The sequence below is a fragment of the Lytechinus pictus genome, chromosome 13, assembly GCF_037042905.1.
Source record: "Lytechinus pictus isolate F3 Inbred chromosome 13, Lp3.0, whole genome shotgun sequence".
NCBI lineage: Eukaryota > Metazoa > Echinodermata > Echinoidea > Temnopleuroida > Toxopneustidae > Lytechinus > Lytechinus pictus.
This window is the reverse complement of record NC_087257.1, coordinates 9,055,922-9,074,525: the sequence shown is the minus strand read 5'-3', so window position 1 is coordinate 9,074,525 and position 18,604 is coordinate 9,055,922. Positions and strand designations below refer to the sequence as shown.

General features: G+C 36.0%; 1 protein-coding gene across 4 annotated transcripts in view; it reads right to left on the bottom strand.

Annotated features, from left to right (window-relative positions):
- LOC129274979 (insulin-like growth factor 2 mRNA-binding protein 3) overlaps positions 1-18,604 on the bottom strand; it is a 43,713-nt gene that overhangs the window by 13,765 nt on the left and 11,344 nt on the right. The window contains exons 4-10 of one of the 4 annotated variants that reach the window (XM_064108412.1): positions 15,300-15,397; positions 11,642-11,760; positions 9,335-9,447; positions 8,163-8,249; positions 2,851-2,893; positions 1,034-1,128; positions 138-254 (exon numbers count right to left, since the gene is read on the bottom strand). In XM_064108412.1, coding sequence (XP_063964482.1) covers positions 138-254; positions 1,034-1,128; positions 2,851-2,893; positions 8,163-8,249; positions 9,335-9,447; positions 11,642-11,760; positions 15,300-15,397 — 672 coding nt within the window. Of the gene's footprint in view, positions 1-137; positions 255-1,033; positions 1,129-2,844; positions 2,894-8,162; positions 8,250-9,334; positions 9,448-11,641; positions 11,761-15,299; positions 15,404-18,604 lie in introns of all 4 variants that reach the window. The other 3 variants (XM_064108413.1, XM_064108410.1, XM_064108411.1) reach the window with 3 other exon arrangements.

Sequence of the window (18,604 nt, the reverse complement as noted above, 5' to 3'; positions counted from 1 at the left end):
ACTTTTTGGGAAAGGTTTTTTTCATTTACTGTGAAGCCTAATCACGTATTATCAATAAATTAATAGCATTCAAAAGTTTTTCCAAAATAAACATAATGACTCAGACCAAGTTTTGAAAAGAAATAAAGAGTACTTACAGTGACACTGTGACCTTGGCTTTTGACTCTTCCATAATGCTGTTAATTGATGAACCATTCTTTCCAATGAGACGACCAACAAGGGCGTTATGAGCAAGAACTTTGAGAGGCATATCACTGTTTGGAAAAAAAAAAGAAAAGGGGAAACATCTTCAATTCTCTTCTCTTCTAACCACAAAAATTAAATAAAATCTTGAGAATTAAGCATTTTATATGTTCTATACAGAAAAGCGAAAACAAATACAACTCTTTTTTTTATCCGATGAAAATTGAATCGACACATGGGCAAGCACTTTTAGAGGCATATAAACTGTTTGGAAAGAATGGGATATGGAAACGTTTTTTAAAAATATCTCTTCTCTATCCGATGAAATTGAAAACACAATGGGCGTTATACCTTTTACATGTTCTATCCAGGAAAAGGGGAGGGGGAATGACTAAATTTTCTGCTTGTATCTAAAAAAAAATTTAATCAAAACAAACGAGTTAATGCATTCTAACATGTTCCATACACGACACCTTTATCACATCAATGTCTGGGGATATACAGCTAGCTCTAATGGTAGCATTGATCAGCTGCTGCTTGAAGTGCATGTCCCAACAAATCAACCTGGATATTGATATCGATATCACCGAGTGTCGACTACCATAGGGAGAATTACAAGAGGATACATTCACGTGTTACATCACCTTTACAACAATGATGTTTTGGAGAAACAAATCTGAATCTTAAGTGATATCAAATCATTGTCTTCATTTGAGCCCTGAGAGGACTTTGGGGAGTATCTCCAAGAAGATGATGATACAGAGGTTCACTACTGGATGCTTGAAAGACCATAGGCTTATTGAACGGCCCATCAGGGTTGTGCAATCGATGGGTGAAAGAGGATACTTACGTGTGTGATTCCTCGCTGCTTTCTTTGAGCATAACATCCATGATCTTTTTGATGGTCGCTGTCACTGCCTTGGGATCTCCACAGATTGTTACTGCCTACAAGACAGAAGAAAAATTATAAATATGATTAATATGAAGCATTTGACCTAAAGGGTCGCTGCTTTCTGTGACCAGAACGTCCCTGATCTTCTTGATGGTCGCTGTCACTGACTTGGGATCTCCACAGATCGTTACTGCCTGTTACCCAGAGGAAAAGACTATAAACTATATGAACATGATGTACTTAATCTAAAGGCTCTTTCTCAGACGAGAGCCACAATTCATTGTCCCGAACCATCTTTGGATCTGTACTGTAAGCATCACGACCTTATGTGGTTTCTGTGACATTTTAATAAGTATGGGTGCATTGTGTCCTTGGTGGCAAGTGATGCCATAGATTGAATATGCAAACTGTTGTTTTGTTAAAGCCTGTCTGAAGCTTTGGACAAGGATCAGTAATGTGACCTATATTAGAGTATCGTCAAACATTACAATATTAAGTTTGACATATCTCCCGTGTAAGGGGTGGCAAACCTAGATTAACCCTTCATCAACTGGGGGTGAAATTGATTTGTTAGAAACATCAATATTCATTTTCTTTTCTCCAAAATGAGCATTCTACTAGCCATTTAAAGTGAGTTAAAAGCAAAAACATACAAAAACACATATAGGGCAATTTTTTGGGGGAAATTTTAGTCTTGTAGTTTACATCTGGCTCTATGCCCGTGCCAATTTTGTGGCAATCGTGCAAATAGCGGCCGAGATCTTAAGGGGGGGGGGGGGGGTCAAATTGAAATCCCCCCCGTAAAAACCTGGTCTGAAATAGTCCAGTTAAAATAGGGGTTATACCTTAGCGGGGTGCATGGAGTGTCATCTGTGAATAAAACAGCTACGGTATTTGAAATCAAAGCTTAAATTTTAACTGCTCAATATGGATACCTTCCAAAGAGGATCCGGTCTCCTTATCGAGTACATATAAAACATAAATGTCTCCCAACTCTAACTCTACCATATGGGACCATAACTGACATACAAGTATTTTCACATTGCCCCATTTATACAGACAGAACATGACCAAAAAAAAGAGGAAAAAATCAAGTCTATCAAAGGTTATCCTTGAACATTTACAATTATCATGATACATGTTGTACTACATAGTTTTTATTTCACACAAGACAATTCATTGAAGGGGTATAACATACGATGACTATTAGATATGTCTGAGTCAGTGTCTAGACTTGTCTTCCTGCTGGCTGTCTGTAATGTACAAGACTCATTGACACCGTGGAATGCACTTGATACAGACAGCATAGAATGCTCTAAATTACATAAGCAATATGATATTACTGAATGAAACTGAATTACATGCTACCAACATCTAGCATTTTAAAAAAGATTTATAGAATCCTTATTATCAGGATTTATCATTGTAATTATAATTTTTGAATAAAGGTATAGACAGGTAAATGTTATTTATTGAATTGTATCACATATTGAAGTTGACAAAATGAAATGCATGTGGATTGATTACACATCACAATATAAATTGATAATTCATTTCCTTTTCTTTCATCTGCTTAATTTTAAAAAAATAAAAGAAGGGTTACACATTATTTAACCAAACTATACATAACATGCTAACCTCAATTAGAATATTATCAAGGTTTAACAATGTTGTCATAATTTGGGTAAGTTCTTAAAAAAATGTTAATTTCCTTTCATTCCTATCTTTAGTAATTTCTACAAAATAAAAGAAGGGTTTCACTTATTGACCTGTACCTTCTCTGACGATCCAATGTTATCCTTTCGGTGGATGTCAACTCTGTAGAAAGAAAAAGAAAAGTAATCAGAAATTAATACAATTGGGTACATAAAGACATGAACAATTCATATGATCTGGAAGAGATTATGGGGCTATTAAAGGCCTAATTCACCCCAATGAATTTGATTGTGAAAAAAAAGGATAAAATCAGACAAGCGAGCATTTGTAATCGAAATGGGACGTAAAACAACAAGTACAGTAGCACACTGGGTTTAAATTCGCTGGCCTGACTTGACAGGAAGTGTATAAGTTTCATGTAGAAGATTTTCCATTAGGAATTCATCCTCTATCATTGAAAGAACCATTTCATCTGATTCTACTCATGTTAGAGCACTCAAAGACCCACATAATGTCATCAAAATTTCAAATACATAAGCATGTGAAAGCTTTCTTTATTCAGAACTACTAAAGTAGCAATTTGGCAAATGTAATATTTGGGATGACACGGGGGATTGTTTCACGAAGCAACATGTTCATGCTTTTCACTAACAACTGAAAACTTTGCATCTGATTGGCTGACAGCAAAATTTGATGGTGGAAATTAGTGTTTCATGAAACACCCCCAAATTTCAAACATAAAATAAAGAGGAGGTAGTGATTGGGGAATTATCTGCAGCATTAAGGAAATGAATGAAAGGAACACATTCTTTTAATCCATGATCCACTCTGTAGAAAATTCGGGAAGGGGGGAGGGTGGCACAAAATATTTTGTCAATAATTGTCAGATGCAAGGATTTCTAGTAGTTTATAACGATAGACAGTGAAAATCACTATTTACTACATGATATGCTCATTAGGTTTGTTGGCAAAAGGGTCAAAAAATAATTTATCTTTAGGGGCTACTTTTTTCACACTGGGGCAACTGCTGAATTTCAGAGGACATGTTTTTTTTATTCAAGGGCCATGTTGCGCAACAAGCATTTATGCGGAAAATGCAAATATCAACATTCTGTCGCATATCCATGTAGGATACTTATTTTCTCAATATTTTTTCAAATATTGTTTGTGGCAAGTTTAGGGGCGAGTCGCGCCGCCGTAATGAGGGCACAATACAACGCTGGTTGGGAAAGACACACACCAGTCTCATGCATGTACTATGATGCAGCACAAGAATAATAAATACCACAATATCAACCCAGACATGATGGAAGTGAAACCACAAGTCTACATTACTTCATTATAATCAACAGTCTAAGCCAGACTGAAAGTAGTACTCAGTAATCCTAGACTAACCCACGTGGCAGGTTGAGATTAGTCTGTTGAGCCTTTAAAGGGGGACATCATGGCTGTGTTCACACTATCTATTAACTCAGAAACACATAGTCCCATATTCTGAAGTCGGGTTCAACTTAAACTCGGATTTAATGTTGTGGTTTAAGTATGGATAGCCAATTGTTACATAAATCACTAACAGTGGAGATATATTTCAGCTCATTTGGCTCTCAAATCATTCATTGTTGTCTAGGAAGTAAGAATAGATGATTGTCTTCACCATCGATGAATCAGGAAAGAGCACAGTAAACATAAGAAACATACAACTTAAAAATTTTGACACTTTTGGCTTCCCATAATTTTAGCCCAGAGTTAGACCATGGTCTAAAAGTTAAACCTGACTTCAGAATACGGGCCATATAGAGTAAACAGATTTATTTTTTTTAGTGGTGATCGGAATATTGCCCAATACCTTGCCACCAGAATTCAGGAGAAAACTAGTTGGTTTGCACTATATATATATAAAGAATATCATTTTCATATCACTTTCTCTGTCATTTGGAAAATCACAGCCAGTTGGTTAGTTACGACATCGCATTGAGTGCCAGTCAGAAATTTTTAGTGGTTGAGAGTTCTAACAGGTGCCAACACCATGTAGTGACAACACCAAAAGTGATCAATTTTTTATTTTTAGTCACTTTTTCTTTAAAGCCTGGGTTACACCCAAACCGAATCAGCGCGAAAACAGAATACCCCCGAAACAGTCCGAATACGTGTATTTGGATGGTTTCGGGGGTATTCTGTTTTCTCTCCGTGAATACGAGAAAATTCGGGAGGGATTTAGGAACATTCAAATCCACCAAAACCATCCAAATCAGGCCGTATTCGGGCAGAATTTGTCCACATTTATTTGGGAGGATTCGGTTTTGGTGTAACCCTAGCTTAAAAGAGCATCTGAATACCACTTTGTCAATTTCATCACTGTCCTACTTTATTCAGGCTTCTTCTGCATTGCCTATGAATATATGATTCTACAGAATTACGTTTTAAACAAAACACTCTTGCTTTTCTATCAATATCTTGTGGTTTCTGAAAATATGAGAAAAAAACGTGCTGTTTTTTATTGCTGATTTGTATCATGAACAACCATATTCTCAGCTAACCATGTTTCATTTTATACAAGTTTCAGGAGTTGAGGCAAAAAAAAAAAACCCAAACTCTTTCATATGCAACCAAAGTGTTTCTTTTCAGAGTAATTTACAAGATCCAAGACTCCATGGCCAGTATTCTCAAAAAGGGTTTCAAATGTACAATGGATTAGGCAGATTTCTTGTACTATAGAACCTCATTCAAGCATGAACCTTGTAATAGCGCCCTTTGCCAAAGCATGCCTTCATAGTTCACCTTTTTCCTAGTGAGCATTATGTACATAATCCCTGCACAGTCCATGATTTTGTACCATTGAAACCTCTATGCAGGGCCCATAGGTTTGTGAAAGTACACATCAGCCCTTTAAGCAAATTTCTTGCTCTGGTGCTAACAGCCGTGACAGTCTAGACAAGATTCATGCCATCAAGTACATGATTTTTTTTCTTTCTTTCTAGAACTCTCAAGCTTTTGTTTTTTTCCAAAGGTGATCCATGTATCCTCTTCCATGAAAATTAATTCTCAAATGCAATTTCAAAAATTACTCACAATCGGATTCAAATGGGAACAAACTGACCATTCCTGTGCGTTGTCTCTCATTGACCATGAGTTATAAATGGTTAGTCTTAAAATATACATTCTAAGGTAACTATCAGTCATAAAGAGGATTAATCAGCCTCCAATTTTATTTGCATAGAGAAAAATAAATGATTTCGTGAGAAAGGGCACCTGCAATTTGTCACTTGATAACATAATTTATATGAATAAATTGAGTGGTGAATTAGAATGTTATTATTCAAATGGGCGTATATTACACGACTACACTGCTCAGAAAGTTGCATTATGGGTAAGGAAACTGACCAGATATGAGTAGTTGAGGGCTGAGCTGGGGCTATTAAGGCTGTTGCAGGGTTCGTATGCCCTTTAAGTGTAACACAGTGGTTTTCAAATATGAAAGAGCAATTCTGATTGGTTCCTGGTAAGCATTATTAGCAACATGCGCATGCAACAATGATCCCGATTGGGCATTGACATTTCGTGGATTGAAAAACCCTTTGTGTTATGGAGCCCTCATTATATGATTAGTCTTGAATGAATAGGTATTTGATTTGAAAATTAAAAAGGAATTGTTCTTCTTGGGCAACTGCCCAAGGTTCTTGGGCAAGTTGTCTCTTGGGGGCGCCGGGCTGCCTAAAAATCTTCATGACAGGAGTCATAAGCTGGGAAATTTGTCGTGTAATGCCATGTGAGTTACACTCTGAAACCCGTATTCTGAACTCGGGGTTTAAAATTTTGCACGAAATGTGTCACCCCATTGAGGGCTTTCCCATAGCAACAAGATTGCCTTACGCAAAGTTTTTTTTTTGAAAACTAATTTCGGGTGATCAAATGGGAATGCTAGCAAAGTGATCTTCCAAACTGCTTTCCTGAACCGGTTTCCAGTAAACTAGTTTTAGAAAGTGTAATGAGAACGGGGTCTAGGACCATGGTACAAGGCAAAACCAGCATTCAGAATACGGGCCCGCGTGGTTTACATTTATGTATTGTTTATGTCTAATCTATATGTACAATGTATGTATAATGTGACTGATCAAAATTCCGGGAGCAGGAGCTCTGAGTTATACATGCAAGTCTCAAGGACAGCACATCTGGGCCCCGTGTTACAAAGAGTTGCGATTGATCTGATCAATCACAACTATGGACGGCCAGCAACGTCAACATCTATCATGCATGTTTGTTCAAAAATATTTTCTAACTATGATGTATATTCATCCATTCATTGTCTTCTTGAAAATTCACTATGCTTCTCTTTGTTTACAAAGGACATTGTGCAAATTTTCTGTAGTAAAAATTGACACTAATGGATTTCCATATAGTTACGATTGATTGGATCAATCGTAACTCTTTGTAAGACGGGGCCAAGAATGATTCACATCACACCCCTCTTTCTTCTGATAAAATCAGTTTTTTTTTTCACTATTGTCTAAAAAAAATCATTACATCGGATTCTATTTGTGGTGTGCATTTGACAATTACCATAGTTTAACCTGCAATTTACAACGTCAATGCTTTCCTTCTTATGATAATTATCTATATTTAGTTTGTTGCCATGGAAACTAGTCTGATGCATCTTAGACGTAAAGAAAGTCTAATCCTTACAAATATCACCTTGCAGTTTAAGGAAAGATGGAACTGCTTTTAAGACCAGACATTAATCCTGACATCAGCATCACTAATCTCAAGCGCACTTCTAAATGGAAGGCAAATTAAGCAAAAATAAATAAGCCTTTTTTTGTTGTTCATTCAGGAAAATATACTAATCACGCTGCATGCAAATTGATGTTTTCTGTTCAGAGGTCCACGCATCTTCATAATACATAAGGTATTGATATTACTTAATATATTCTAAATACATAAGAAGCTCTACGACATAGCATTGTGGATATTTGGTACAGATTTTGTTAGGTGGTGAACTTAGGAAAGTTTCACTGAATAGAAATTTATGTGACATGGAGTAAATTATGAAACAACCATATTTTTTTTTCAAATTCAGCAATTTTGTATCTTTGACCTTCCTACTCATCCTAATTTTTTGCTGAAAAGGAAAAGTTTTCTCCCCCTCTCCTCGCCCTTTCAAAAAAATAATAAAACTTTAAGAAACTAGCACATTCTCGAGCTTAGTCTATCTTTGTTCTTTTTCATATTCTTATTTCATATTTCTTCTACTTCATTGATAACTACTGTGACTTAAAACAAAACCAATAAACAAAGTGCATGTATTTATATGCTTTTGGAAAAAATAAAATAAACACACATGTGCTTCCAGATATTGTACAGATCAGAGGCACTATATGAATTATGATTTATTATTGTTTTTCGAAGAGCAAATATAAAAAAGATAATGACTTACTTGCATCCTGTTTCCTGGGTGATGGACTGGATGTTTCCGCCTCCCTTTCCGATGATTGCTCCGACGAAGTCACTTCGTACAAGAATTCTGAAGATTAAACATGGAAGGATATGGAAAATTAAATCTTCAAAATTATTGAACAAATTATTCATCGTCATTAGATGACAAATCCCATCAAATCTTCTTCTAGTATTCAAACAGACCTGCTGTGTACTTACAATATAGAAGAGGTATAAAAATTGAAACATTTTACTTACAAGGTAACAATTACCCAACATAGTATACAGGATATCACGATATTGAATAGTTGAACTATAATTTTCTGCAGTTTAACAAGTTTTTAAGTAAACTATTTTAATCTCAAATTTATATCTAGTGCCCCCTCCACTCTGTATTTATTTTCATTTAAAATAGCTGTTTGAGCACTTGCTTTACATATTGAGTAATTGGATATTAGAAATTACTGACAGATTATATGCTGAAATTTTCAGCCCATTCCTTGCTTGAGAAGTTCTTTTACATAAAGAAGACAAAAATACTCAGATATTCTAATTTGATCAGGCATAAAATTAAATTAAATTTTGATGTAAAATTTGTAGATTTATCCCATAATGCACATTATCAGTTTATATCCTTCACTCCACAACCACTTTGTGGCACATTACTTAATATGATCTTGTAATTAAATGGGAAAGTGACATGCACTTTTGGGGGAATTTACGAAAAAATAACAATATGCTTTAAGCCTTGCTATATTTACCTGACAGGGAAATTGGATGTATGTGTTACATGCTATTGTTGGTGGTATGGACCATATTAAATAAATTTTGGACTGAATGAGAGACAAGAGAGATCAGGGGTGTTCACAAAGATTTAAGTGTGATTTAGTGTCATACTTAAATTCCCAGTTAGATGCCGGCCGTATAAAAGGCATCACCTAGTAGTCATCAAACAATGCAAAGAAAGCACACCCTACTGCGTATTAATCATTAAGATTGCATGTTACATATCACTTGCGCATCCGCATTCAAGCACGACTCAATCCCACTCGACTCTCTGTGAAAAGACCCCTAGATCCGAAACACTTACCTGTTAGAAAAATTTGGAGGTACATGTATTTAAGTACAGTAGATTTTAAACAGAGTTTGGATTAGACAGAAGACTGGACTTACCTGACGGGGAAATTGGATGTATCTGGTACATGCTGTTGCTGGTGGTATGGACCTCCGGGCCCACTGTGATTCCTGTTGAAGCGACCACCGCGTCCACCATTCTTGAATTTAACCTGCAATCAAACGATAGAAAATAATTCGTCTGAACAGAAATACAGGGTTCCCACAGAAATTTGAAAAATTCCATGGCTTTTCCATGACTAAATTTGCTGCTTTCCATGACTTCCTGTGACGTCGCGGGAGTTATGTAGAATTTGGGATGTCACAAAACAGGGAAAATGGAAATCATGAACACCAATTGTAATAGCAGAGTATGATCACAGAGTATGAGAGTTGTGAGACACAACTGGAAAGCTGCCATAGCCAAGAGGTAAATGCAATTCCATGACTTTTCCATGACTCTTCGCAAATTTTCCAAATTCCCTGACTTTCCGTGACCACAAATTTTCCCAGGATTTTCCATGACTGTGGGAACCCTGAAATATATCACCAGCTGGGGTGAAAAGGGTGACACGACATGTGCTCCTGCGACCTTTGCTCTGGCGCTAATATCTCAAGAGGGCATAGGGTTACAGTTAGGATTGCAATAAGAGTTTTTGGTTCAGAATAATGCAAAAATTACGATTAGGGTTCATTTAGTTTTAGGTTTTATTTATGTTTGACGAAGCGTGCAGATTTTCCATCGGAGCATTTGTTGCCGGAGCAAATGTCATGTTAACGTGAAAAGACCCCATATTTTGAATTTAGAGGAAAATCATTCTTGAATTTGACCTTCCATCAAGCAAAATGATTTTTTTTTCTTTGAAGAAAAAATATACCATTAGCTGGGGTGAAAAGACCAATGTTTTGAATTTGGATGAAAACAAGTTTTTTACTGAAAGGGTTGATCTGAGAGAAAACTTTTAGATGGACACCTAACACGGAGCTGCTAACCTGAACTAGAACATTTCAGTACTATTAAAGCTGAAAATCATTATTTTTACAAAGAGGACAACACATAAAACTGCAACATCAGGGCCCCGTCTTACAAAGAGTTACGATTGATCCAATCAATCACAACTATGGACGGCCAGCAACGTCAAAATCTATTATGCATGTTTGTTAAAAAAAACGTCTAGCTATGATGTATAATCATGCATTCATTGTTTTATTGAAAATTCACTGCGCTTCTTTTTGTATACAAAGGACATTGTGCAAATTTTTCGTAGAAAATGATTGACACTGATGGATTTCCATAGATTTACGATTGATCGTATTAATTGTAACTCTTTGTAAGACGGGGCCCAGAAATCAGTATTTTGTATGAAACCACCAGTGTCCTTCTCACTTTAAAGTTAAACTACTGAAAAATCAGTAACATTTGGCAGTGAACTGCTTACAATGCAGCTGCAAATAATTTGTACTGTATTGCTTTACATGATATCCATTAGCAGCTCGGAAAGAAATTTCCCCGGGTGAAAAAGAATATACACAAGCATTGACACGCAAGTGACAGTATGACACTGTGTGCAATATATGTTGTACATTTATAGTATATAATGTGGAAAGTGTTGGTGCAAAGGGATGACTGATTTATGTACACGTTCAAAGAACAAGGATTTCCTTTTTAGTTCAAGTACAACACATGCGTATCCTTTCACTCACATCATCCTGTATCATTTACTGACTGTACACAGGTGCATGCACGTATCTACCGTCATACATAAGCTTGCCCTTTTCACAAACGTAACAAAACAAATTGCACATGGAAGCCAGAAATGCCAATGACTCAAGGAACAGTTCACTGAGGAATGGTTGTATTTTTCAATGTACGATGATAATAGTAAAGTGGGGGCAGGGTTGGTGATGGCAATGATGACAGTGATTATGGTAGTGATTATGATATGTTGATGATGATTGGGTCGATGATAAATATAATACTGACATTAATAATGATGATCATAATGATGACGGTAATGTTTATTACAACAATGATCTAGTAAGGATGATAATCATGTTAAAGACTACTGATGATGATGATAATGATGACATTTATAATGATGATGACATTGATAATGGTGGTGATGATGGTGATGGTAATGTTGATGATGATGCTGATGATGATGATAACAATGATAACAATGATGAGGCTGATGATGGTGATGACGACAATGATGACGATGATGACCATAACAAATAATGTTGATAGTGATCATAATCAAGATAAAAACCACTGATGACAACAATATCGATGACATTGATAAAGATGTTATGGTTATGACTTTGATGATGGTGATAAAGATGATGATGATGATTAAAGAAACTAACCCTGAGTTTGGACTCCTGGTATTCAAATCCATTGAGTTGTCTGATGGCCTGTTCGGCTTGCTCTGGTAGTTCATATGTAACTACCACTGCATATGTACCATTGTCATTCTTGGGTGGGGCTGAATAAAAACAAATCAAACAAATAATTGGACACCAAATCACATTCAATACATTCAAATCCAAAACTTGAAAGTGCTACATGTATCTTATGATACTGGTGGTTGGTTTATTCAGTGTAATAACTGTTTAACCCCAGAGGAATGAATGAAAATAACTTCTGAAATAATGTAACACATACATGTGTGGTAGCAATACATTTGTAACACAATGTAACACATGTATCGGGGGGTGTGAGTGGTCACAAATAAAAAGATCTGAAAAAAGCTGAAGAGTGTTGAAAAAGTCTGAAATAGAAAGAGCTCCCATACTTTTTGCACAGAGGAAGGCCAAAAATAAGCTGAAATTAAGCTGAAAATCAAAACTACAAAATATGAAATCAGATAAAAATCTGAACTCTCACACCCCTGATGTATGTAGTCTGAAAACCATATTATTTAGTTGATCATATACAATACTCTTATGACATCTTATGACATTTGCCCTCTAGATAGATAATAAATCAGCTCAATATTTTACCAAGTAGAATGTTCTAAGCAGCATTTGTTTGTTCAAAATGAAAATCGAATAGTCTTCATAATGTTCAAAACCAAACTTCTTAATACATTTCTGATTATTTTTCCAAAAGGGTATTTGCAGCAAGACTATCCTAGACCACATGGCACATGACAGAAGACTCTCTGCATGCAAGAGCACCTCAAAGTTCACCCCGCAACGATTGTAAATATAATTATTTCTTGTACTGCCCCTCATTTTCAAGAAATGACATTCTCCATCACGGCACCAACATGAATGACTGTAGTGTAAGGAGTAGAGCGAACAGTCTGCACACACAGACCCTGATTGAAACTTTTATCACGAGGTGGGTCTTCACACAAGACTAGCACAAATACAACCCATTTTATTCATGTACACAAGTCACTGGCAGGGAATTTAGGCTGCGCATTCAGACCGCTTTTCTTGAATGAAGGGTTTGCGTGCCAAGCTGGCAAGCAAATGTGCAGGGAGCAGTTTTAATAGTGTCCTGCACCCACCCGCCCGCCCTCCCCTGTCTGTGGAATGTTGTACTCCACACTGAACACCCAGGTTCATCCCAAGTTCACTATTATCATGATACCATATGTTTCCTTTCGGAGGGGAGCTCTCGCTGCAGCTGCATCTCCACAGTAGCACTTTCTCAAGTGTATGGAATAGCCATTTATCAGGACACACACTCACTCACTCACTCACACACAGGCTGCAGTAATGCCTTGCCAAGGCCATGTGACTGATGCAAGTTGTAGACTTGGGTGTCTTCTGTAGGCGTATTCAGACCGCCTCGCAGTTTGAGAATACCAGGTATTTTCTGATCAGGATATCTACCCTGATCTACCCCAATAAAAAAATACAAGGCATTATTGCCAATGTGAATGCAAAATATCCATAATATCCCCGAAAGAAAATACAAGCTTACTAGTACATTTAGGTACTTGCCAAAATTACAACAACTTTCAAAGGGAGTTTTCCAAGGTCGCAGGAATTTTTGCAATGTGAAAGCAAATTATAGGAACCTTCTCACCCCAGCTAGTATAGTTTGGAGCAGGCACCGTGGGCTGCTGAGCCAGCAACTTTGAATCGCATGCCTCTTTCTATTTAGACCATATAACGTATGCTCACAAAACTTTTGAGAATTTATCCCGAAATGGTCTGCTTCGTGTCAGTGTGAATAATTATTGGGCATTTAAAATCCTGAACACGTTCTCGTAATTTTAGAGGTATTATGGTAATACGGTCAGTCTGAATGTGCCTTATGAGAATAGCACTGCCATTACTATAGCGACAGTGACATCACAATCTGCGATATTTTTCAGCATCCCTATGTAATTGGAAGAAAGGTTTCTTTATTTTCCATTGAAGTAAACAGTTAAAACATGTCTATATATACTTGAAAGTTTTCCAAACAGCTGTATTTCAAAACAATTCTTGTTTTGCTGAATCTTTATGAATGTAAACTGAAAAATAGAAGCCCATTTTTTTTTCTTTTCTTGTTTCGCCAAAAATTTCATTAGCATCTTGATCAGCTGGGAAACGGAATAAACCAAAGCACATCATCTGCAATGCAAATCTTCTTTTTATCAAAACAAGCTAGAGATTTTTTAAATTCAGTATCAATATAAATATCAGCCGATTTGGAGCCATAAACTGGGGCCTGTTTCATAAAGACAATTACATGACACCTCCATAGATCCTCGTCATTTGATTGGTTGTTGGATATTGATCATTCAGCCTATTTTTCAAAAAATAGACATCATCATTCATGCAATTTTAGATCCATTCATCGTGCAATTTTAGATCCACACGATTTTGGGCCTTTTCACACGTGAATCTTGAATCATCATTGTATTGCTGATTGCAATTCGTTTTTAGAATAATCGGACCTCTCACACGCTCACTCGAAAAATAGGATTTGAATTCAAATTCCCGAGCGAAGGCGGTATGTGTCCTTGGTGACTTGTAAATCAAACTACAGAAGTGCTTGAAAGGACACGTAAGCTCTGCCCCCCCCCCCAAAAAAAAAAAGAAGACGTTTTGGAGGTCAAGCCTTTCACACCTAAAATTTCTACTGTAATTTGAGTGAAACTTAACTGAAATTCACCTCCAGAGTAGAATTTGATTCTAGTTTGGTTTCACACATGCTAATTTTTTTTTGTTCACTGGAATCATCATTCAAATTACGATTTTGTTTACTGTGTGAAAGGGCTGTTTGTCCACTGCACACTCAATAAGACCACTGGCACTAAACGTAAAACACTTGTATTTGCAGCATGCTATTACTGACAATCCAAAGACTGCGCTCGCACTGCACGCATCTTTTGCATCCAAATTAATAAATATCAAATAACAAGGATCTATATTTAGGTGTCATATAAAACAAATAATAGGCATTTATATGGCGCCATCTATTTCTTTTTTCATTCATACAATTGACAAAACACTTCATTTGGTGAAAGATAAAATGAATGATCCATTCAACTCAGCTACACCTCGTTGAATGGATCATTTCATCTTTCACCTCATGAAGTATTCTGTCCATTGCACTTTGCACTCATAAACATTCAATATTTGTATACCATGGTAACTTTACCATGGTAAAGTTACCATGGTATACAAATAAAGCTGTTCGTAAATTAAGAGTGACTATAAGAACGACTGGTGATTCTTTCTTATGCGCCAAACCATCGCCAATAAAATTTAATGGTGAATACCATTCACGACAAGAAATGATCACCAGTTGTTCTTGAAGTCGCTCTTAACTTACGAACAGCTTTACAAAACACCCACCAGATGCAAATAAAACTGCTTGGATTTATCATGAAAATTCCTTCCAATTATGTAAGGCATGGATGGGGGGGGGGGATTACACAGGAGCTTGGGGTGATTTCGCAGCTTCTCGCCCACGAATGGGCTTTCAAAAGTAGCCCCTGAAAATGACAAACAAATTTCGCAATCAAGGCAATAAATAAGCAGAGAATGTAAACATACATGTAATCATCATACTTACAGGCTTCAAATTGTGTTACAGTTCCAAAGGTAGTAGCAAGCTTTTCAATATCCTTGTGTTCAACTTTTGTTGGTACGTTCATAATAATGATCTTCAGCCTGTTGCTTTCAATAAAAAATAAAAAAATGAGCACATTAATATCCTAAAAAGATTTTTCTCATTTTTAAAAATGCCTTTAATTAAAGGAGACATGAAAAGATGGTCGCGAGAGAAAATGGCGGATCATGGGGAGGTTATCAAAAAGAAAGGAACCATGACCAGGTTCAAACAAGACTTTTTTATTTAAACCATCAGAGTTTTCGAGGATTATTAGTTCAAACAGTGGTTGTGTTCAAGCTATTTTACATCGGACACAGAAATTACAATGTTTCAAAAATTGAAACATGAAATGCTGAACAAGTTGCTTGTTTTTTTTCAATGGGTTTTCCCCAAAACCATTGTGGTTAATAGGACTTGAATGCAATAAAGACCTCAATCATGATATAAGTGGTTATCATTAATTTGAATAATTAGTGAATTTTTGGCAGGAGCCCTATAATTGACATTTTATGCACTCAATCATATCACTTTCAATTAATATAAAATAACTCTTTTTTTAGTATAAAACTCTGAAAACAACACTATTATTCTCAAAGCGTGATAAAGTCTCTTATATTGTACGCTTCATGTCACAGACTATATCAAAACAATTTCAAGCACCAATACTAAAGATATAAGCTGTACTGTGTACAATATAGGTATTCTACCTTTTTTAAATTGAAGCCAAAACTCATTATCAGAAACATGGCATATGCAAAAGGGAACTACATATTTTATGAACAAAAGTTTCTAAAGTAATATTATATCAATGCATACTTCCTGGTATAATACCAATATTCAAAGAAAGTGAAACACACAACACAAACAAAAAACATCAAATCAACAAGAATTCAAACAGCAATGCAAATGCAATCATCACCATATTGAAGGAGTAAACAACAAATTAAGCAAACTTTGCAAATATACATACATTGTAGCTTTCGCAAACCTTGCAATAACAAATATTAATATCAAGTTTTACTACACAGCAAGCAAATTGTGAAAGGTTGGCTCCTGGAAACACAGGAATTTGAGAAGCTGGCATAACATACAGCTCTTAGCAACAAATAATTTATATGTTTGGAATTAATCAACTTAATAACAATAATGGTAAACGATGACATCCAAAATCTGATACTTACTATCAATAGATAAATGATACTATAATATTAAATTTCTACATTAAAAAAAAAAAACCCAGATGAATCCAAAAGAAAAATTGAATATGGAAAGTGAGCATACTGTATCAATTAGACATTTTAATTCACTATTGAACCTTTGCTAAATCTTTAGTGAAACTGAAAGAGAAAGAATACAATAAACAAAAACATCTGCCATCTTAAATTACTTGAATAGTGGTTGCTTAAAAACCTTCTGAATACTACCATTTCTACAATTGTATTCAATACTAAAATAAAAATACCCAAATAATCGATCTAGTTATTATCGTTATATAAACTACAATGATGTGATCAATTAATATTTGCATATTAACCACAAAACTGTGACTCCTTGCTTCCTTCAGTCTGGAAAAAATAGTTTTTTCATTTCCTCATTGTATATACACTACGGGAAAACAATAGCCCATTAACAAATTTAGTCAAGTTATTTGCACAATTTTAAATGTTAACTTGTGTAACTTGGAAATTTTGGCCTATTTGACTTTTGTGGTATTTGTTTTTCATTTCCGAGCACAATTATGCGTGGGCATTATGGAACTGGAATTAGATTTACATTATAACATATTTCTGATTCATGGGTATTTTTTTTCTTCTAATTGGCCATCTTTAGCAATTTTGCCTCCATAAGCACGATCAGGGATCCAGTCACACAATAAAAATGTAAACTGGTATTGTGGTTGTCTTCCAGTCCACGTCTGACCACTGAAGGTGATTAATACCCCACCCTATCACATAAACATTTGTAGCCACGATAATATGTAATTACCATGGCAACACAGTACCCAACAAATATAGAAAACGTATCCTGAACAGCGTAGGGAATACATGTATATGAGGGCGACATGACTGCCCACATCGCCCCTAAAATTCCCCCAAAATGTCTGCTTTATGGCAACCATTCTTTCTAGAGTCACCCCAAGATCTGTCACAAGCGATACTCAAGATAATTTAGAAAATCAATATTCTAACTATGGCAGAATAATTGTATTTGCTTTTACTTTGTAATTGCTGGTTTCCCTTCAAAAGAAGCCCTTAAAATGAAAAAAGAGCCCCCAAAATTCTGCAATCGCCCTATAAATGTGGGGGAAAAAGATAGCCCCTAAAAATAAAGTTTGTTTCCTACCCTGGTGGGTGTTTCATAAAGCTGTTCGTAAAGTTACGCACAACTTAACGCACGACTGGAACATGATCTTAGGTCCCAACTCAATTACATAAAGATATATCACTTGGCCTGAGAAAGGGTTACCAGTCGTGCGTTAAGTCATTTGTATCTTACGAACAGCTTTATGAAACACCCACCGGGTCCTGAACATCTTCCCTCAAAGACCAATGTGGGTACCTAGTCCAGCTGAGAGGATTGCGATTGGGCAAAGTTTGCTCTGCAATAATTTCCTGTGATTTACTGCCATAATGTCGTTACCATAGAAATGCAGTATGCGACATGTTTGAAAAAGGTTTATCGCATATCTTTACTCAAAGACCAATGTATGAGAAGTTTGATCTGCAAGATAACCATACACAAACTTTTCTCAACTCCTTCAAGTAATTCAGAGGACTTTAATGTGGGTTTTTTTTATTTCAGCCCCCCCCCCCAAAAAAAAGGTATTCGTGTTCTAGGCAATTTTTTTAGGGAAATCACCAAAATTTGAAAGAATGGTCAATGATGACTTTCCAAATGATACAGATTATTCTACAATACATGTAAAGGACTGTGAGCTTCCACATCCCAATTAGTATTTGAGAGAAAGAGTTGCACTTCAAATCTTACGTTTTCTCCCAAAAGCATGATGTTATTGTCTAGTCTTCAGACTCTTCCAGAAGCCCAACATATTATGTACGGTAGTAGGCCGCTTAAGTGAGTGAAAGTGTGTTGGTAGCCAGTGGAAAATATTCTGGGCTGTGAGTAGCAGTGGGGGAGGGATAGGAAACATGTATGATTTGTATATAAAATAATCCCCTCTTTGACTTAATTCATATTGGGAACTCCCCCCCCCCCCAAAAAAAAAAAGGTAATTTAGGGGAAAAGGCATATAAAATGTCTGTATC